This window comes from Pseudorasbora parva, chromosome 4, assembly GCF_024679245.1.
Source record: "Pseudorasbora parva isolate DD20220531a chromosome 4, ASM2467924v1, whole genome shotgun sequence".
Classification (NCBI taxonomy): domain Eukaryota; kingdom Metazoa; phylum Chordata; class Actinopteri; order Cypriniformes; family Gobionidae; genus Pseudorasbora; species Pseudorasbora parva.
In genome coordinates this window covers 15,896,656-15,919,065 of record NC_090175.1, presented here as the reverse complement: position 1 = coordinate 15,919,065, position 22,410 = coordinate 15,896,656, and the positions used below count along the sequence as shown (strand labels likewise).

Below are 22,410 nucleotides of genomic sequence, written 5' to 3'. Positions count from 1 at the left end.
AGAGCTATGACAGTGGGCTGAATTTTTACAGACAGTTTCACTGTCTTTGGTTTCAGAAGACAAAAAGAAAAGACTTTTTGCCTTTTTTTGGCTTTACTTACTGTATGTAATTTGTAGTAAAAAACAGCTTGGACATTCTTCCAAACATATCCTTTTGTGTTACACAGAGAAAATAAATGGTGACAAATTTTGGGTGAAATATTCTTCTCTCTCTTTCTATAGGTTGCTTAGTCAGTTAGATGAGACCGAAACGGCATTTGATGATTTTTGGGATAAACATCAGACCAAGCTAGAGCAATGTCTGCAACTGCGGCATTTTGAGCAGGACTTCAGGGAGGTGAGCTACACACACTAACATCTCAAACACTTTTTCAATAGGGATACATGGATAATGCTTTGTTTTTATTATAATTTATTTACTATCATAGGCTTAATTAATGTTTTGAATGAGCTTTTATTTTTATATTTTCTGTTTTCATTTAAATTTTTGTTTGTTTGTCATTTTATGTGCTTTTGTAATAAGTTTTTTCTATTAGATTTGATTTATGTTCAGTTCAGTTTTAGTTCTTTAATGGGTTAGTTCACCCAAAAATGAAATTGATGTCATTAACTCCTTACCCTAATGTCGTTCCACACCCGCAAGACCTCCGTTCATCTTCAGAACACAGTTTAAGATATTTTATATTTAGCCCGACAGCGTATCTAAGTGTATGCACACTATACTGTCCATGTCCAGAAAGGGAATAAAAACATCATCATTTGACATCATTTAGTTCATTAGAATCTCTTCCGCATTTGTTTTCAAACCTCAAATAAAGATTCAAACGGTTATGAATCAGCGTATTGATTCATGATTCGGATCGCCAATGTCACGTGATTTCAGCAGTTTGACACGCAATCTGAATCATGAATCAATACGCTGATTCATAACCGTTCAGAACTGTTTGATGATTGAAAACATACGCAGAAGAGAAGACAATGCTGAATAAAGTCGTAGTTTTTGTTATTTTTGGACCGAAATGTATTTTCGATGCTTCACGAGATTCTAATGACAGTTACAGTTGCAAAACATTACACCTATGGAGAGTCCCAATAAACCACATTTGTGTGTGTGTGTGTGTGTGTGTGTGTGTGTGTGTGTGTGTGTGTGTGTGTGTGTGTGTGTGTGTGTGTGTGTGTGTGTGTGTGTGTGTGTGTGTGTGTGTGTGTGTGTGTGTGTGTGTGTGTGTGTGTGTGTGTGTGTGTGTGTGTGTGTGTGCGCGCGCGCACGCACTTGTTTATATTTCATTGTGGGGACCAAATGTCCTTAACTTTTCAGAAGAGTTTTCTAGAGAAAGTAAAAATGCAGAATGTTTCCTGTGATGGGTAGGTTTAGGGGCAGTGTAGGGGGATAGAAAATACAGTTTGTACAGTATAAAAACTATAATGTCTATGGAGAGTCCCCACAAAGATAGTGAACCAGACGTGTGTGTGTGGGTCTGTTTGAGCAGTTGTTAAAATGGCCGTGTTCCTCTGTGTTGTAGGTTAGAGCTCATTTAGACCTGGTGTATGACAGACTATCAGGCTTCTCAGAAGTAGGAATAAGCCCCGCCCACGCTGAACATATCCTGAAAGAGCTGACCAATCATGAAGAGCGAGCTTGTGTAAGTATTAACCTGCTGTCTCTTTAGTCTTTTTTTGATGACGTTATGACACTGTTATTCAGATACAAAAGTAAATGACATAGTACTGCAAAAAATCTATTACAGACCCAATCAATTCTTCCCTTCAAACCCAGCGAACATTCATTTGTCCTTATAATGTTCTAGTGTGTGTAGATACGAGCATATGGTCTTATAAAGCATGTAAATCTCGCCTTCCTTAATGAAATTGCTGAGCACGGCAGTTTGAGGCCCTTTTAGAGAAATCACCCACATGTCCTCATCCTGCGGAGAGAAGAGGGGGGTGTTCTACCCAATGTGATAAATCACCCATCACTACGCTGCAATCATTCTGCTGACACAGGGGGATTGTGGGAGTTCTGGGTGGCCACAAAGTGGCAAACTTGATTTTTTTTCATCCAAGTTAAAAAAAAATGTTCAACAAAATTAAGTCACCTTCACCAATAGCATAATTGTATAATATTTATTTAAAATTCTGTTTTGTTTTTTCTGCATGGTCACTTTATTAAAATAAAAATATGCACATGCTGTTCAAAAGCTTGTGTCTGTAAGATTTTTTTTGTTTTAGAAAGATGCTTACCAAGGCTGCATTTTGTTTAATCACAAATACAAATTTTGTTAAATATTAATAGAATTTAAAACAACTCTTTTTGTTCTATTCTCATATTTATTAAAATGTAACTTATTCCTGTGATTTCAAAGCTTAATTTTCAGCATCATTACTCCAGTCTTTAGTGTCACATGATCCTTCAGAAATCATTCGAATATGGTGATTTACTGCTCAGGAAACATTTATTATTATTATTATCAATGGTGAAAACTGTTGTTGGGGAAATATTTTTGGGGAAACCATGATAGATTTTTAGGGATCTTTATTAAAACTGCCAAATAACAGCATTTGTTTGAAATTTAAATCATTATAATCTTTTGTAACATTGTCATAAGAAATGTACTATCTACTGTTGTACTTGACCAATTTAATGTTCTTGCTGAATAAAAGAAAAAAAATCTCTCTCCATGTGTAGGAGGTGTTGGATCATGCTCTGTCTCTAGCGTGTGATGCAGATCGGCTGATTGAAGCGTCTCATTACGCTGTGGACTCCATCCTGCCCAAATGCTCTGAGCTGCGAGCTGTGTGTGAGGAGATCAGCGGTGTCCTCAAGGCCAAGAAAGCTCATCTTCTCAAAGCCATGGAGCTACACCAGTGTCTAGAGAAGGTAGCCCACCCTGTTGATTTCTTCATCAAAACTGTTCAAGACCTCTCTAAAATAGTCAACGGGACAACTTTTCTTCCTGTGTTGACATATTTCCATTTAAAACTGGAAGTTGGAGCTGGCTGTATCAAATGGATCATGCTCCACTAAATAGCTAATAGCCATAGGTCATAGACTGTTTATAAATTAGGAGGAGGCTTTGTCAACTTTTAGGAATAGAACTAGATTACAAATGGTCTTAAAGCTAACCAACATGGACTAAAAGACACAAAAACCTTGAACTATATTTGTTTTTAATGTTTTATAATGTTTCTTGTGGTGCACTTACAATGTTAGTATGATTTTTACATTAAATATGGTCATAATTTAGAAATAAAAGGCATTTTTCCTACCCTGATTTCAGCCCTCTGATTTGAACTTCCACTGCTGTGATTGGCTAAAATCTTTGAATGTGAAATAATAGCTGAGAACGTGGGCTACTATTACAGCTCTCAATATCAACTAATCCTGTAAAGTGTTGATTATAGGATTATATTTAGATCTATGGCATTATATTTACATCGTGGAATGAAAGGTAAAATGTTGAGTGCATTAATTCAATGATCTTCTCATTGCAACTCGATTTCTACACACCAACGAATGCTGTCATCATAACTAACAGCGCAAACAATGTAAATAAGAGATTTGTTGATTAATACAGGTGTTTTGCCCTGAGTGTGTTTAAATGACAGCTCCAGCAATTGTAAAGGGAGCATTCTTTGATTGATTTCTATATATAATTTAATCGCAGTTTAAATAACAGATTATTTTCATCCTACTAAGAGAAACAATGTGACGTTGACCGTTTAGTCACGGTTTAATATACTGACACATTGGCAAAAAAACATCTGACTGGACATGAATCATTAAATATCAGAAATCACTGATCACAGATCAGGCATTAGAATTAACGCGGTTACTTGTATGTTGTTGTGGCAATACTGTTGAGTCCATATCGTCTATTGGCAAAATGAGATTATGACTGATTTACCAAAGAATCCACAGTGAAATATACCGAACAAACAAATAATGTTCAACTGAGACATTCACGTTGTTGAAAATAAATAACCTACACTGTAAAAAATATATATTTTTTTATAAGTTACATGGTTGCTTACAAGTTAATTGAAATATTTTTTTTAGTTAATACAATGAACATTTTTGAGAATCAACCACCTTTAGAAAAAGCATTATTAAAAGATTTTAATAATGTACGTATATTGGGTAATTGTGTGTGTTTTATTTGTGATGATAACGCATATAATAATATTGTTTTGTTTCTATTTATTAAACCAATTTCCTTCATTGTATCAGCTCAAATTTTTAATTTCAATAAACTCAACATTTTAAGGCAACCAGGTTAGTTACTTTAAGTTAAACCAACAACAATTTTTTTACAGTGTAGCTTTAGGATCCTTTGGAAGGTAATGTTATTTTTAGTACAGTGATCCTGTATCTCTTTTCTCTCCTCATCATATCACTAACACTTCAGTGGGCGGGGCAAAAGTTGCAATGAAAGTTGATCTTATTCTGCAGAGGCAGTCTTTCTGATAGGTGCATTCCACAACGAGTCGTTCTCTGGGCTTGGTTATAATAAAAGCTGTTTTTGGACTAACAAAGACGTTTTCAGCTCTAAAACTTACAGGATATCCTTATAGTATGATGACCTCGTATATGTTCAAACCTCAAGGAAATTAGATTTCTGAATTCAAGACCCCTTTAATGATGACAACTGACTGTCTGTCTTCCTCTGTCACTCTCAGGCCACTAAATGGTGTGATGATGGGATCTACCTGCTGGCGTCTCAGCCTGTGGATAAGTGTCAATCACAGGATGGGGCGGAGTCAGCGCTGCAGGAGATTGAGCGTTACCTGGATACAGCCAATCAGCACAAGCTGACAGATTTGAGTGCAATTTGGAGGGACTATGAGTCAGTGCTCACTCAAGACTTCAGGGTAAAAGACAAAAGACAGAAAACCATTATAAAACAGAATTATACGTGTGTATGGATTTTAAGTTATACATTTACTGTATAGGTTATTTAAGTCAAATGTCTTGTGTCTAGTTTGTTGGGTTTGAATATTTTCTCCGTGCTCATACAGGATCAGGTGGAGAAAGTGTTTCAGAAGCAGCTGTCCATGCAGGAAATGTTCGAGAAGAGGAGGGTCAGTCTTAAGAAGTTAGCAGCCAAACAGACACGACCCGTGCAGCCCGTCGCCCCGCGTCCAGAGGCCATCATCAAATCACCCATCTTGTCTCCAGGTTAACCCCCTAAACATGACATTTTGCGTGATAGGTTTCACTGTTTCTAGGTCCAAATGCTCCATAAGACGCCAAAAGCAAAACCTTTGTAACCGTTATTTTTAAAAGTGTACCAAAATCGTCAAATCTTGGTGTGTGGGACAATGTGAGCCAGGAAACCGTAGTGTACACTGAATTTTTAAATGCTGAGCTTAAATGTGTGCAAAAAATAAATGGCTGTTTTGATGATATTGATGATGAATTAAAAAAAATAGTGTCTTGGACTTGGAAGCAGCATTCCTTTCATCACAACTTAACGATTCAGATGATTCATACAAACACTTGGGGATAAGTTTATTCATCTCCAGTGTTCACATTTTACTTTAGTTCCCAGAGTTCAGGATTATTGGGTTCTCAGTTTCTGAACAGCTTGGATATCTAAAATAATTTAATATCTCAATTATTTAGCTGGCTGTATTCATTCTGAATTATTCGGAATAAACTTTAATTAATATTACACAAATAGTGCATTTTATGCAGAGAGGTAAATGTTAATACTGCAGTTTTTTACAGGGCAGTGTAGCACTGGCTTCTCTCCGCCACAGTGTGGAAGTCTTTGTGTCCTCTCAATGTCGTCCTATAACCCCCTACACACACACAAACGCACACACACACACACAATTCATTTTGGTTTACAAGGACACAGAAAATGTCCTCCTAAAGCATGTTTACGTTGTAATTCCCATGTCATTATACACATTTATGTCCTTTACAAACCCTCAATACAAGAACACACACATATACCATTACCTATTTTACTCTTCTGCCATCTAGTGTTTATAATAGAAAAATGCAGGGATCATTGACACACACACACACACACACACACACACACACACACACACACACACACACACACACACAATAATAATAAAGGTTATATTTTTAATGCATGTGTGTTTTTTACCCCAGCTCATAGGGAGAAGACTATAGAGGGTGATATCATCAATGGAAACTGCAAAAAAGTAGGTTTCTCATCTCTAGTTTGAGTGAATTCTGAACATTGAACTAAAATATTCCACAGAACCAACTTCTCGTTATTGTTTGTGGTTTTTAATAAAATAACAGAATTAATGTTATATACATAGAAATTGATGCATGGTTGTTTGTATTTGCAGGGAGATATGCACTTACAGAATGATGGCAGCAGACACACTTCTGTCTCTGATGAAGAAGAAAACTTTGCTGTGCTTAGACGGTCAGTCAGGGATGACTTAAAAAGAAAGGAAGCTATAATTGTTTGTCATTTCCTCTTTTTTACTGATTATCTGTTGAATGTCCGTCCACTGCAGGCATGTGATGAACGAGCTGTTGGAGACGGAGAGAGCGTATGTGGAGGAGCTGCTGTGTGTGCTGGAGGTGAGTTACACTGACACCTTTCGCTACTGGAGCTCAGATCAATCCCTTTTTTGTTTTAAAGTCGGCATGAAACAGAAGTTGCAATCGTCTTTTCTTTTTTATTGTGACGTATATCCAAGTAAAACGGCCTCTTGAACATTGGGACTTGATTTTGTCCATGGGGAATTGATTGGATGGTTGTGGTTTGCTGTTGATGGATCTCATGTGAGTGACAGGTTGTCCCGCCCTCACACCAGTAAACATGTCATTAGAGAAGAGACGTCACTGCAAGAGGGAGGGGAAGTCATTTTGAATAAAGATCTTAAGGGCACATGAATTAATAAATAATGTGCACAGATAAATAATTTATAATAAAGCCTGCAAAAATAGAAATTGTCCATTTTGATTGCATGGTGACTGTATTTTCTGGAGGTGTTTTATGGGCTGTGTGTTTTATGACTGTATATGGGCCGGTGTTTTCTGGAGAGAGTAACTTGTATTACATTTAACTTGACAAATGAATTTATGTTAAGGGTTATGCAGCAGAAATGGACAATCCAGCCATGGCTCATCTTATTCCCAACACGCTGCTTCACAAAAAGGACATCCTCTTTGGGAACATGCCTGAGATATACCAGTTCCACAAGAAGTGAGTGAACCGTCTCTGTCTCCATTTGAGCCGTCATTTGTGTGGTTACAAAGCTAAAGTGCCTCTCATCTCTCTATATATTATAGGACTTTTCTTCGTGAACTGGAGACGTACACAGACTATCCTGAGCTTGTGGGCCGGTGTTTTCTGGAGAGAGTAAGCCTGTGCTGTTCTTGTGCTGTTCTGATTTATTATATTTTTAAGTAGATGATTCAAATGTCTTTTTCATGCTTTGTTAGATGACGGATCTGCAGATATACGAGAAGTACTGTCAGAACAAGCCTCGCTCCGAGTCTCTGTGGAGACAGTGCTCTGACTGCGCTTTCTTCCAGGTTATCTTACATTACAGAAAACTGTTAAGCCACATTATAGGCACACATTTATTTCTATAATCAAAAGAGTCATATTATAGAGCATCATAGATAACTTATTAGGAATACAATATATATAGGACCTGAATATATACAAAAATTCTAAAATGTTGAAGTCTATTATGCTTATCAAGGCTACATTTATTTGATTAAAAATACAGTTAATACAGTAATATTGTGAAATAGTATTACAATTTAAAATAACTTTTTACTGTTTTTAATATGTTACATTCCTGTGAAATAAAGCTGAATTCAGCATCATTTCCCCAACCTTCAGTGTCACATAATCCTTCAGAAATCATTCTAATATGATGATTTGATGCTTAAGAAACATTATTATTATTATTATTATTATTATTATTATTATTATTATTATCATCATCATCATCATCATCATCATCAGTGTTGAAAGCAGTTGTGCTGCTTGATATTTTGTGGAAACTGTAATACATTTTTTCAGGGTTTTTTGATGAATAGAAATTTGCAATATCATTTTTTATAACAATGTAAATGTTTTTACTGTAACTTTTGATCAATTTAATGTCCTTGCTGAATTGAATAAATGTATTCATCTTTAAAACTTTATTATTATTACTATTTCATAAATATCACTGTACTAAAATATTTTATATATGTGTGTGTGTGTGTGTGTGTATGTTTGTGTGTATATATATATATATACACAGCAGGATGGATTCTAATTATATAGGATTCTAATTATATATATATAATCTATATATAATATATATATAATTATATATATATACAGCAGGATGGATTCTAATTATATATATATATATAATCGAAATAAAGAAAAATAAAGAATTTGTGTATGCTATTTTCAGGAGTGTCAAAAGAAACTGGAGCATAAGCTTGGTTTGGACTCGTACTTGCTCAAGCCTGTGCAGAGAATAACCAAATATCAGCTTTTACTGAAGGTAAACTAGACCCAGAGTACATGTGCAGATGTATAATTCCTATATTTGCACCTCTGTCTGATGTAACCTCTGTGTTCATGTATGTTTATATCAGGAACTGTTGAAGTACAGTAAAGGCTGCGGTGGTGAGGAGGACCTGCAGGAGGCGCTCTCATCTATTTTAGGCATCCTGAAAGCTGTGAATGACTCTATGCACCTTATTGCCATCACTGGTTATGAAGTAAGGCTGCTTTTTATTGAATGTGCAGAGTGAATGAAAAAGGTTATCAAAAATGTAAGTCACCTTTGGAGTCGTTGTTGACCCCTGACGTGTTTCCAGGGCAACCTCAGTGATCTGGGCCGCTTGATGATGCAGGGGTCGTTCAGTGTGTGGACGGAGCATAAGAAGGGTCACGCGAAGGTGAAAGACCTGGCGCGCTTTAAGCCCATGCAGAGACACCTGTTCCTGCATGAGAAAGCTCTGCTCTTCTGTAAGAAACGAGAGGAGAACGGAGAAGGTTATGAGAAAGCCCCGTCATACAGCTTCAAACACTCACTCAACGTAAGTCCTGCGTGTCAAATAAGTTCAAGACAGAATATTAAAGTAGCTAATTTTCATTTATAATTTCTCTGACAGGGAAATGAGCCGGATGATGTGGCGGAGTGGTTAAAGGGATATTTCACCCCAAAAATTTTATTTACCCAATGATTTACTCAGCCTCAAGCCATCCTAGGTGTATGACATTCATCTTTTAGACGAATACAGTCAGAGTTATATTAAAAAATGTCCAAGCTTTATAATGGCAGTCCAAAATTTGAAGACCAAAAAAGATTATCCACCATATTCTGTATTCAACTTAACTCGCAATTCAAAATGCTTATGCTTTGTCCAGCATCATCGCCACGCCAGTTGCGCCTTTTTACGGTACGTCCGACGTCTTTGTCGCATCAGTTACACTTTTTCCGTAAATTGAATATGGAAGGCAGTCTGCTGGAAGCTAGATATTTACTTTATAATGTGTTAAATATGGATAATTTTCTTACTAAACCCATCGATTTGCTTCAGAAGGCTTTTATTAACCCCCCGGAGCCGTGCAGAGTACTTTTATAATGAATGGATACACTTTTTTTAAATTTTGGGCTCCCATTCACTGCCATTATAAAGCTTGGAAAAGCCATGACTTTAAAAAAAATATATAACTCTTATTGTATTCGTCTCAACGAAAAAAGTCATGTACTGAACTATCCCTTTAAAGATGTGGGCTGGTAAAGGAAAGGGTCAAACAGTAATTTCTTTTTTATCAAAAGGAAGGATTTATTTTAGAAAATGGTGCAATCTAACGCAGAAAAAGAACAAATTCTCATGAAATTTGCATGTTTCATTTGTGTTTTGTCTTGTATAAAAACGGTTAATGAAGATAAACACATTTACAAGGAATATCAGGTTTCCATGCGAGACTGATTATGTTCATTTCTTGTCCTCTGATAGATGAGTGCTGTAGGGATTACTGAAAATGCAAAAGGAGACAACAAAAAGTTTGAGATCTGGTGTAATTCCCGAGAGGAGGTGTATATCGTACAGGTAAAACATTGTCCTTATAAAAATATCCATGTCTATTTATGTTTATGTATCCTTTCACTCACCTCTCTGGTCATTTTCTTGTTTATTTTCAGGCGCCAACACCAGAAATCAAAACCGCATGGGTGAACGAGATCCGGAAGGTTCTAACTGGGCAACTAAAGGCCTGCAGAGGTGAGAGACGTCTTCCTTTAGGCCATTCACACCAAGGACGATAACTATAAAGATGAGAATAAAACATAGTTCTAAAAATCATTTTCAATATTAAAGAATAGAAGAGTTCGCACCACAGCTCTAACAATAACAGCACAGAGAAACAAAATCGCTGGAATCAGAATAATTTTTTTTTTGGTGATGAACGATAAAAACATTGACAGCCAATCAGAATCCATCCTGCTGTAACAAACTCGGGCATTTAAAGTGACAAACAAGCACAGGCTTAGAATAAACAGAACAATGTCATCTGCTGGTGTGGATGCTAATATAGTTATCTTTATAGTCATTTTTAAAGCTTTCGTTCTTGGTGTGAATGGAACTTTACACTTTCTTTTGATCATTTAGCAAGGAAACATCAAATTGATCAAAAGTGACAGTAAAGACAATTTAATGTTACGAAGATTTCTATTTTAAATCAATGCTGTTCTTTTGAACTTTCTATTCATAAATGTATCCTGAAAAGTATTAAACAGCACAACTGTTTTCAACTTTGATAGTAATCAGAAATGTTTCTTGAGTATCAAATCAGCATGATTTCTGAAGGATCATGTGGCACTGAAGATGCTGAAAATTCAGCTTTTCATCACAGGAATGAATTACATGTTAAAATGTATTTAAATCGAAAACCATTTTAACGTGAAATAATTTTGCACAATTTTACTGTTTTTACTGTATTTTTGATCAAATAAATGCAGCTTTGGTGAGCATAAGAGAACATTACCAACATCATACCAACCCCAACATTTTGAACGGTAGAGTATATAGAAATGGCACTTCACGTTATCAGCTTCATTGTTTGTGGTTATCTAATAATGTTTGTGATGTTGAATTACAGAGGCGAGGCAGCAGAAGGGCTCAGATCAGTTAACTCCCACCAGCAGCAGCCTAACCCTGAGCCCCTTCAAGACCAACCCAAAGAGCCTCAAGAAGGGAGAAGAGAAGAAAACTGAAGCGACAACAGCAGATCCCAGTACGGCTGCCTTACTCAAAAATAACGACAAGGTCAAAGGTCAGTCACCCCTTCTCAACTTGCACAACATAATCTGAAATCACGTATTGTCTGAGTAGGTACTACATTTGAATGTATCATTTGAATTTACTCCACGACCCCCCCAAAAAAACTCGAAACGCTCTGTATAGTGTGAATGGAATTTGAATTTGGATTTTGTTACTGCCACGTGACCTAACAGCGTCAGTTGCATCGCTTCACTGCAATTTACAAACCCTCTCCCGTGGCCTCATGGGATAAAGTGTCCAAATCTCGCCAGAAGTAGTAGGTCATTTTTGCCTTCTGTTTTTTTTATCAATACTATGAATTCATACATGCGTACTGTTTTTCGTATACTGTAAGGAAGTAGCAGAGTCTGTGTACGCTTTTTCAGAGGTCGTCTTTCTGATATTACACAAGACATCTTTGAAATCAGGCAATGTATCAGTGAAACCAACCACAGACTAATGTTTGCCGAAGCCTGTCCCACAATTCAGAATGCTGCTTTCTTTCCTCTTGCTGCTTAGACTGTGAATTTCTGTGATGAATTTCTTTGTGAAACACCACCCCTGGTGTTTTTATTTTTTATCCTAGTTTTTTTTTAGTTTTTTTCTGACTAAACCTGTAACGGCCTTTATTATTTCCCCCTCCTCTTTCTTTCTCTCTGTCTCTGTGGAGAATAGACGAGACTGTCACCAGTCCCAACACTGAGAGAGCTGCAGTGGCTAAAAAGCGTTTTACACTGCAGGGCTTCAGTAACCTCAAGAGTCAAAAAGGTACAGCAGGAGGGCTCACAACTTTACATGATCACAGCCAATACTATTACAGCAGGGTCATTGCATATTGATAAAAACATTTCTATAAACCATTATTATAAAGGCTTTTTTTTAGCAGAAATTTCTTAGTAAAAATATATTTTTTTAACTACGATACATTTTAAAACATTAGTGACATTGGTTAAAAGTATTTAACCTGGAATAATTACTAAGATTTGGCTTGAACCTCACTGCAGAACTGATAGCAGCCTCTGGTGGCAAAAGCCTCACACTGCCCATGGTCACTCTCTGCCCTTCAGGTACACCGCAGTCTAGGGATATACTAGACTCTAGTGTAGAGCAGAAAGTCTAGATTAGCAGCAGTTTAACAGCATAGCTTAAGTTTGGTTACATTAGAGTTTAGAACCATCATTACTTAAAGGGTCAGTTCACCCAAAAATGAAATTGATGTCATTAATGACTCCCCCTAATGTTGTTCCACACCCATAAGACCTCCGTTCATCTTCAGACACAGTTTAAGATATTTTATATTTAGTCCGACAGCGTATCTAACTGTATGCACACTATACTGTCCATGTCCAGAAAGGGAATAAAACATCATCAAAGTATTCCATATGTGACATCAGTTAGTCTATTGAAGCATCGAAAATACATTTGGGTCCAAAAATATCAAAAACTATGACTTTATTCAGCATTGTCCGCATTTTTTTTCAATCATCAAACAAAGTTCTGAACGGTTATGAATCAGCGTATTGATTCATGATTCGGCTCGTGTGCCAAACTGCTGAAATCACGTGACATTGGTGATCCGAATCATGATTCAATCCGCTGATTCATAACCGTTTGAATCTTTATTTGAGGTTTGAAAACAAACGCAAAAGAGAAGACTATGCTGAATAAAGTCGTAGTTTTTGTTATTTTTGAACCAAAATGTATTTTTGATGCTTCAAGAGATTCTAATGAACATATGGACTACTTTGATGATGTTTTTATTCCCTTTCTGGACATGGACAGTATAGTGTGCATACAGTTAGATACACTGTCGGGCTAAATATAAAATATCTTAAACTGTGTCTGAAGATGAACGGAGGTCTTACGGGTGTGGAAAGACATTGGGGTGAGTCAATGACATCAATGGGTGACATCAATTTCATTTTTGGGTGAACTAACCCTTTAAATCCTATTTACTGTGCCTTTACCAGATGTGACAACTTATTTTCAGGAACAAGAATTTGTCCACAACAAAACCACTTTATTTTATACTACTTTTTTATTAATACTGTGGAAGGGTCTCAAACGTGTGTCACAACTTGATTTCCAGAATTTGTCCTCTCTGAAACTAATATTATTTATTGAATTTTATTTTCTATATGGTTATGGGAGTGGGATTTTGGACAGATCTTGTATCAGATGTTGTTTTATCACATCACAAATGGTTAGGGCACAGTGTAAGACTTTAGAGTTTGTGCTATTTTAGAAGCTTTCACCCTGTAGAACTGCCAGATCTTTCTTTATAATATTTACAAATCTTTCCTTTAACCCTTTATAGACTTTCTCTATTTTCTTTCCTGATTAATTGTCCTCTTATCCTTTTCTTTCTCCTTTCTCGCTCCTTGCTATGGCTGCCAGGATCATCCCCCCCTAGCCCTGATCACAAAACTAAAAGACATGAGATTAAGAGCGATCCTACGCCGTTTGGCTTCAGAGGTACACTGTCCCATAAAAACTCCCAGCATTCCCTCCTCCAACATCAGCCATGACCAGTGTTCTGTGCCCCCAAGCATTTATTTGATCATATTATGTGGTTTCCACATTTTATTTCACCTTCATATATTAGGTTTAATCATCTTTCATACATCAGCCTGCCATAATAAAAAACTAAAACCCTTCTATATCGGGTGTTAAGCGTATCCAAACAAACTGACTTTAGTGCTGTGTACCCCACCAACAAAAGCAATCTGTGATAGTTGGTAATGGAGTCTTTGAAATCTTATCGGCTGCCTCTCCCTTAGACGCAGGTCACCACATCTCTCTTACCCGAGTGAGATGGATGAGCACTTCTAGTCTGGTGCAGACTAAAAGGAGAGGTAACTAGATGCCTGGTGTGGGAATGAACCTTATCGTCTTTATTGCTCTCTCACACTTTCAAACAGACTGGCAAACACTAACCACAGGGTATGATAATATTGCACTGTAATTGGTGGTTTGCAGGATAAATCACAGTGCTAAATGGCATCTCTGACATAACTGCTCAATAAATTACTATTGTAAATCTAAAATGCTCTCACTGCGGGAGAACGTGAATCCAGCACAGTTTATATTGTATAACAGGAGAGAGAGAAATCATCTGATCATCTCTTCCTATTTCTCTCTTCATTTTTGTTTTATTTTTTTTTTTTTTTTATTTTTTTTTTTTTTATGAATCCACTGAATTTGAATTATCATCATTATTTACTTATGTCATTTCAAACCTGTATGCCTTTCTTGCTCCTGCGGAACACAAAAGAAGAAATGTTTCACAATTTGCTGGTTGGTTTTCCAGAACCAAGCTTCAGAAACGAAGCACACGCACCGTAAAAGTGTTATAGAACTGGCTGTTATTCGCTGACAATCTTTCCCTCCAAGCTTTCCATGATTCTTCAAGATTTTCAGTGAATAAGAAGTTTTTGAGCTGTTCTTCATGCAAAGCTGTCATACACAGAGAAAAAGGGTGTCTACTAAGAACTTTTTTGTGGTTAAAAAAGGTACAAAGATGTTATTTTAAGGGTGCTTACTCATTAACAAGCTGTTGTACCCCTAGAAGTACAATGAAGTACACCTTTTTTTTTCTCTGTGTGTATGATTTCAGAAGATTTTTGCATATACATACAGGAAATTATACTTTTGCCCAACTTTTTGAAGTTTGAAAACTCTTGTTTTCTTTAGGCCTTTTTCAAAGTTTCCGTGTGGTGTAATTGCATGGAAAAAAAAAAGTTTGTGTTCCACAAAACAAAAAGCCAAACAGGTTTGGAACGACATGAGGGTTAGTAAATGACTTTACATTTCTGGCTGATTCCTTTAAGTACTGTGTTTTTACTGTCAGTTCACAATTTAACTTTAATATTGTACATATATAAACCAAAAGATGTCAGTTTGAGCAAGAATCTCAGCTTGCACCTCCCTTCGTGTGGAAACACTTGAGTTTAAGCTGCATGAGTGTCTGGTTTGGGTTCCTGTCTGCTGGTTTGCGGTGCTAGTTCTGGATTCACTTTTACAGTTCTGAAGACCACAGATCCATTTCTACCAAACACCCTTCTGGGCTCCATGATTATCCACTGATTCATATCTAAAAATGTTTATGTATCTCTCCATAAACATGTTTCGTATGATTTGCGAATGTGTCATATGCCTTCTTCACAATCATAATCTGAACATAAAACACAAACAACTGTTAGCTCAGTGCCTGGAGCTGTTCCTCTTTAAAATGGATTATGAGATAGAGAGGCCCTGGCTCCTTTTCAAAACCTAGTGTGCTGCCTATATAGCCATCACATGCACCCGCCCAAATGCAAAACCTGTTCTGAAACTTGGGGAGTGTGACTATTACTTCATGCATCTTTCACATCAATTGGCAATTCCATAATGCCTTGCGACAAGCTCAGTGAAACCATCCATCCAATCTGGTGAAATTGGTTGAGAGAAATGACAACTGTATGAATTTACAATTAGTTTGCTAGGTGTGCTATTGTGTTGTTAGCTTAGCAACATGCTAATGCCAAACTCTATTGAAATCCCAAGCATCCTGTAACAAATCCTTCCCTTGCAGGTCAAAATAACCCTTGAAATTATACCTTTTTTGTCCAGAAAGCTAATATCATTATAAATCATAAATACGTTAGTCTGAAATTATATTTTATTTTATTCATCCTTAAATTTTTTAGATTTTATCAATAAATAATTTTAAAGAATGTGCCAAAAAGGTTCTATATAAGGAGAAATGCCTGACAGGAACTTTCAGGTTCTATAAAGACCCTTTTCATCTTTAGTTTCCATGACAGTTAGATGTTGCCTTTGTATATTTAAGGAATAGAAAAAAGAGCTAACTACGTTTTGAAACAGAGCCAGGCTCCTCTTCACCTTCCACACACCATCTATGTGGAGCACCATTTATCCCTCTCTTTTGTTGCCTTGCCATTATTCAAATGTTACATTCGTTTCACCCGCCCTCTCTTCCACAAGGCTTCTCCAAGGCATCGCTGTCTATGGATGCGTCTGAGGAGAACGACGGTTACTCGAGCGCTGAGGACCCCATGAACTCTGATCCTGAGGATGAGGGAGGGAAGAAACTGGTGAGTCCAAGCAGCCTTTGCTGTACGATTCCTTGTGTCCTATATTGGTTTGAGCACTGATGGTCTGACTCGTGTTTGTTTTTCGCATGTAGTCTCCAGGCAGGTACGTGGTAGTAGCTGACCATGATAAAAGCGGACCGCAGGAGCTGACGGTTAAGAGCGGAGACACAGTGGAGCTGGTGAGAGAGGGAGACGATGGACGCTGGTAAGATTAACAACAGGGACGAGGTCAGAAATGATCAAGCGGATGGGCCTTCATAAAACAAATCATGGTGGACAAATCATATAATCGATTATGAAAACTTCATTCCAAATTATCAGAAGAAAAAAAACAGCAGAGTTTCAAGTTCAAAGTTACAAAGCAGCAAATAAAACGTGAATGAATGATTTTTATATCTGGTCTGACATATTTGACAAAAATCAAGCTCAAATGGAGTTATGAGGTTTTTGACCAGTGAATCTCAGACAATGGCCCTGTCCCAAATGGCACCCTAAACCCTCACGGCCTTCCTCTGAGTCCGCACTTTCCCAACGTATTGCCTCTTTGACTGCCGGGAAGAAGTCCGCTGTGTAGCTCGCACCAGTGCGAACTCGGCAGAAGTGCACATCGAGGGCCCCCACAAAGGAGGCGCTCGCGAGCACCCTTCTGAGACCTAAAATGACGAATGGGACACACTGCAGTCTAGTGGACTTAACGGACACGCACACGCAGCGGCCATTGTAAGTCCACAAGACCAAAAGTGCACATGAAGTGTGCCATTTGGGACAGGGCCAATATCAGAGATACACATGTCCTTAACAGCTGCATCTGAGGCTGTAAGTGCGCTTTTTTATTAAACTTACAGGTTTGAAGAGCCAATCGAGTTACGAGGTTTAGTCACAAGCTCTTTTTAGTACTTTTCTTTGGTTAAATATTTGCAAAACCCACAGGGAGCCGTAAAGGGTGACCAATAGTAATGATTTGTGGGGGGGATATGTAATTACAAAATATGGAAATATGAGGTTTCTGCACCAAACAGACTGATGAATTAATGTTTAGAATCTTTTAACTAAAAGTATATACTATAAATGTTTGCATGTACTTCTACAATATTTCTTTTTCTTTTTATTTTATCTGACAAGTGTGTGAAATGCACCCATAGGGAGAGGGGAAACTATGAAACCCTGCAATTGACCACGGAAAATTACATTTAATAAACGTAGCTTCAGCACTGGTTCACACCTTCAGGATTATGTCAATACTGTCAGTCATCATGTACTCGTCCTCATGTGCCACATTCCAAACTGCTATGACACAGAATCTTTTGTGGTTTTTAATAAATTAACTATTTATTTATTCAATGGATCTTTTTTTGTTGAATTAATCAATTTAAATAAATTATCAATCATAACAGTTTATATATATATATATATATATATATACAGGTATACTAATATTAATTTAATTAATATTTTCATGTAGTTTAATTTTTATTTGTATTCAATATTACTTATATTTATTTTAATATTTGATATTTGATATTACCATGAAAATACCTCGAACATTTGGACTCGAAGGCCCCCCTTTGTCGAACTCAATATTCACTTGATATTTCTGCTTTATTCATGAAAAAGCTGCTTTTTCAAACATTGTACTGATAACTTAATATTATTTAATTATTTGGTTTATTTTTTTAATATACTGAATAATTTAACCACAATCCATTTTGTGATTCCAGTATTCTTCAATAAAAACAATAAATATTTAGGGAATATTTTTTATTAAGTGTGTTTTACCATTGCATTTAGGTTATACTTAGACTTTTTTATTTATTTATTTTTACTTTACACAAATTTGTTCACACCAAAACCAAATTAGATTATACTTATATTATTTCAATATATTAATAATATTATATATTTTTTATTTATTTAATAATTTATTTGATAGGGACAGATACCACCAACATAGATCATTTAAACTGAACAATCTGATGTCTGTATCACAATGTATATAGCCAAAGGCTAATTTGCAACACTTGTCCCTCGAAGGGCCTTTATCAATCAAAAACAATAAATACAAAAAAGTATCTAAAAACCGTTTCATACATTAATAAAACTCAAACAATAATACTCTATAACTTCCAAACATACACAATGCAATCACAATATTATAAGTGAGTACAATTCTGATTTATCTTTAACCATGTCTTAAGTCTGGAAGAAAATATTTTAAAATCAGGAATAGTTTTTATATCAGGTGGCAATAAATTCCAGAGCTTAGAGCTTCTAACAGAAAAAGCTTATTATTAATTTATATACTTTTATATAAAATGCACTATAAATGCATAAAACATGACATACAAAAGCAAAGCCGTAAATAATGCATTCTCATAATTTCATAGGCTCAATAGAATATTGTAAAACATAAAAAAATGTTAAATAACAGGAAATTACACAGAGGATTAAAAACAAAACAAAATCTAGGTCCATTTTGGCATTTTGAGTGTTGGATCTTATGGATGACAAGTACATTCCACACATGCATTGATTGTCTGGGCTCAATTAGAATCACATGATGTTTCCTGTGAGCAGAGGCTGGTGTGGTGTCAGTATGGTGTGATATTGATTTTTTTTGTTTTCCAGGTTTGTACGTAATCTGCGGACCAATAAGGAGGGCTGGGTCCCTGCTGCAAACCTGCTCACTCTCATCAGAGAATCCAAATCTTCTCAATCTCTCTCCAGCTCGGGTAACGCAACTTCCTGCTTTTCCCCCACAACACAATAAATCCCCGTCATGAATTTAGCTCACGAAAGTGCATGCATGTTTCTCCCCACAGAAGGCAGTGGGTCTGGAAACCTCAGCACGTCGTCCAGCTGCAGCGAAACCTACACAAGCTTCTCAGACATCAAAGCCTGAAGCCCACCGCTCCAGCGCCTTGTGGCAGCTCCTACACAGTGCACTTTCTCCTGAAGCTCCTCGAGCCTTTGTACTGTATTTAACCTCCTCAACCGGGAAAGGAATCGACCTCTGCGGTCAATACGCGCTATTCAGGATATTTTATATAGAGCGTCACCCTTTCTCAGCCGTCTCTCCTTCATAAGAGAGAGAAAAAAGGGCGTTCAAATGTCTGCTGTTCCCATTCAAATCCTCCTTAACTTTGAAAGTATCGTGTGATGCCGTTCGTTTCGCATCTGCATGCATTTCCTCAAAGATTAAAAGAGAGAACGAGTGCTTGGTCGAGTCGGCATTAATATCAGAGTGGCCTGCGGTTTAAAAATCTTTAAATATACATGAAAAGGACTCTCGTTGGACTTTAATGTACGACCACATGAGCTTCCACTGGTTTTATTGATCTCGCGTTGAGAATATCAGTGTCTTTTTGGAATGTCTGACGTCTAAAGCTCCTGTCTGATTTGCTGTAGCAGCAAGACAATGAAATGTTGTTTTATACCATAACGATTTTTGAGGTTATGCCTGGTGAAAAGTCCTGTTCCTCACTGTATGTATTAATCTAAAACAGCTGTATAGTTTAAATTATTTCCTGTAAAAGAAGATTTGTACAGATATTAACTTTTATCTCATGTTTTTCATTAAAACAGTATATATATATATATCTATACATATTGTATATTATGACCACTATTGTTGTGTGTCAATGAATTGTATTTTGTTGTTTTTGTCACTTTACCGTTCAGCACCATTCATGTACAATTATGAATTTCCATTAACAACACACCAATTGTGTTCACATTTTAAGCCATTTATTTTCCAGTACGTCACCACAGATTGTTTAATTCGGTGTAAAGTCTGGAAAGTGATCACTGGCGTGTCGTAACCAGCACCCGACTTTTGCAAGACTTGATTTTAAAGGTCAGAACCTTTTTTCAATTAAGTATTTATTTTTATTTTTAATTGTCATCTATAATCCTAGAATCAGACAGCTGACTCAATCAAGGATATTTGACAGTTTGAACCCCACAGTGTTCATGTTCCCATAACTGTACACTGTCTTTTGTTTTAACGTGTTCAGCAATACAAAAATCGTTGTTAATATCTATTTAAATTTTATGTGGCACATTGCTGCATGTTTTATCTTATGTTAGTTTTATCGTATTCTCATTTGACATTAAAATATTTTCCTGTATTAGGCTCGTATCTGTGAATATGTGTAAATATGTATCTAAGAGGTTGTATGAGATGAATGAATTTAAAGTGCTTAGGCTGAAATAAACTTCACTGAAACATTCTATCCTCTTCTGCTGGCTCACATTTGAATGTTTTCCCCACATTGCTCTCATTTCTGCTTTAAAGATTAAGTTTGGATCTTAAAGTTGTGAATTGCGCTAAATAATGTAAGAATTGTGAGAACCCGCAATGAAAAAGCTGATATAATTTTTTACTTAATGATATTAGACCTTTTTGATTAATTTAAATGTAATTGAATAGTTTCATGATAGTGAATAGGGAAACTTGTAATAAAATTTATTTTGAAAGTTGATTTATGAATATTAAGAGTATTGAAAAAACAATTCCCTTGATAATCTCTTGAGAAATTTCTCACAAAAAAGAGAAACTCTTTTTTTGTGTGTGAATTTAATATGTTTTTGTGTCATAACATTAATTAGAGCATGAGAACAACAATTAAAAAAAAGAATTATATTAATTGTATTAATATGTTATGCTATATCCTCTGTAGAGGACCCAATGACTCATAAACAAAAAATAAAACAAAAACAACATTAATAGATAAATTCACCAATCATTTTTTTAGGTTTGAGGATTTTTTCTATGAAAACTTTAATAATAATAATGCATTTTATTTAAAGGCGCCTTTCATGACACCCAAGGACACCTCACAATGAAAATACAGAACACTGCACAAAACACACAACGAACACTCCGCATATACAAAAGATAGTATGTAAAAAAAAAAAGACATAAAAAAAAAGAAAGAAAAGTGCAGTCAAGACTCAGTAAAAAACATTATAAAAAAGCCTGTATAAATAGATATGTCTTAAGACGCGTTTTAAAAGTCAATAAACAATCACTGTTACGAACATCAAGAGGAAGGGAGTTCCATAAACGGGGGGCAGCATAACTAAATGACCTGGCACCCATGGTAGTTAGTCGAATCCGTGGTACCACAAGAGAAATTGAAGATGAAGATCTGAGAGCACGTGATGGAGTGTAAACATGGAGAAGATCAGTAAGGTATAGGGGTGCAAGATTATGAAGTGCCTTGTAAGTAAGTAGCAAGATCTTAAATTCAACTCGATATTTTACCGGAAGCCAGTGCAATTGCTGAAAGAACTGGAGAGATGTGCTCAAAAGAAGGTGATCTAGAAATAACACGTGCTGCAGAATTTTGAACCAACTGAAGCTTACGTAGCAATTTCAAAGGAACACCTGTGAGAAGAGCATTGCAGTCTATACGTGAAGTGACTAATGCATGAATAAGAACGGCTGTATTATCAGTTGAAAGAAAAGGACGGAGACGATTGATATTACGCAAATGGAAGTATGCAGTCCGTGTGATATGATTAATATGAGTGTCAAAGGATAGTGTGCTATCCATGATAACACCCAAACTTTTAACCTGTGAGGAAGGACAGATTGCGTTATTATCAATGTACAAAGAAAAACAATTCGCTTTTGATAAAACGGATCTAGTGCCAACAAGTAAAGCCTCGGTTTTGTTACTATTTAGCTTCAAAAAGTTGGCTGAAAGCCTATCTTTAATTTCAGCTAAACAGCTGGTCAACGATGGTGGTGGAAAAGAATCAGTGGTTTGGCAGACAGGTAAAGTTGGGTGTCATCCGCATAACAATGAAAATGAATACCATGTTTTCTCAAAATGGAACCAAGAGGAAGCAGATAAATAATAAAAAGAAGTGGGCCCAAAACAGAACCCTGGGGAACACCAGAAGTGACTGTAGATGTTCTTGATTTAAAACTTTTTAATTGAATATGCTGAGTGCGTCCCGATAGATATGACCCAAACCAAGACAGAGCCGTGCCAGCAATCCCAATAGACGCTAACCTATTGAGAA

At 36.4% G+C, this 22,410-nt stretch overlaps 1 protein-coding gene across 4 annotated transcripts in view; it reads left to right on the top strand.

Moving 5' to 3' along the window:
* The window catches only part of mcf2la (mcf.2 cell line derived transforming sequence-like a), a 96,239-nt gene extending 75,630 nt beyond the window's left edge, over positions 1-20,609 (top strand). Inside the window, exons 10-34 of one of the 4 annotated variants that reach the window (XM_067441059.1) lie at positions 223-337; positions 1,524-1,643; positions 2,687-2,878; positions 4,678-4,869; positions 5,017-5,176; positions 6,128-6,180; positions 6,334-6,413; positions 6,508-6,574; positions 7,087-7,202; positions 7,289-7,358; positions 7,442-7,534; positions 8,419-8,511; positions 8,606-8,731; positions 8,831-9,052; positions 9,980-10,072; positions 10,165-10,243; positions 11,121-11,294; positions 11,957-12,049; positions 12,286-12,348; positions 13,679-13,756; positions 14,068-14,136; positions 16,268-16,377; positions 16,470-16,582; positions 19,003-19,106; positions 19,197-20,609. In XM_067441059.1, the coding sequence (XP_067297160.1) occupies positions 223-337; positions 1,524-1,643; positions 2,687-2,878; positions 4,678-4,869; positions 5,017-5,176; positions 6,128-6,180; positions 6,334-6,413; positions 6,508-6,574; positions 7,087-7,202; positions 7,289-7,358; positions 7,442-7,534; positions 8,419-8,511; positions 8,606-8,731; positions 8,831-9,052; positions 9,980-10,072; positions 10,165-10,243; positions 11,121-11,294; positions 11,957-12,049; positions 12,286-12,348; positions 13,679-13,756; positions 14,068-14,136; positions 16,268-16,377; positions 16,470-16,582; positions 19,003-19,106; positions 19,197-19,276 (2,755 nt within the window). In that variant the 3' untranslated portion in view covers positions 19,277-20,609. Of the gene's footprint in view, positions 1-222; positions 338-1,523; positions 1,644-2,686; positions 2,879-4,677; positions 4,870-5,016; positions 5,177-6,127; positions 6,181-6,333; positions 6,414-6,507; positions 6,575-7,086; positions 7,203-7,288; positions 7,359-7,441; positions 7,535-8,418; positions 8,512-8,605; positions 8,732-8,830; positions 9,053-9,979; positions 10,073-10,164; positions 10,244-10,980; positions 11,038-11,120; positions 11,295-11,956; positions 12,050-12,285; positions 12,349-13,678; positions 13,757-14,067; positions 14,137-16,267; positions 16,378-16,469; positions 16,583-19,002; positions 19,107-19,196 lie in introns of all 4 variants that reach the window. The other 3 variants (XM_067441056.1, XM_067441058.1, XM_067441057.1) reach the window with 3 other exon arrangements.
* Positions 20,610-22,410: the final 1,801 nt, after the last annotated feature.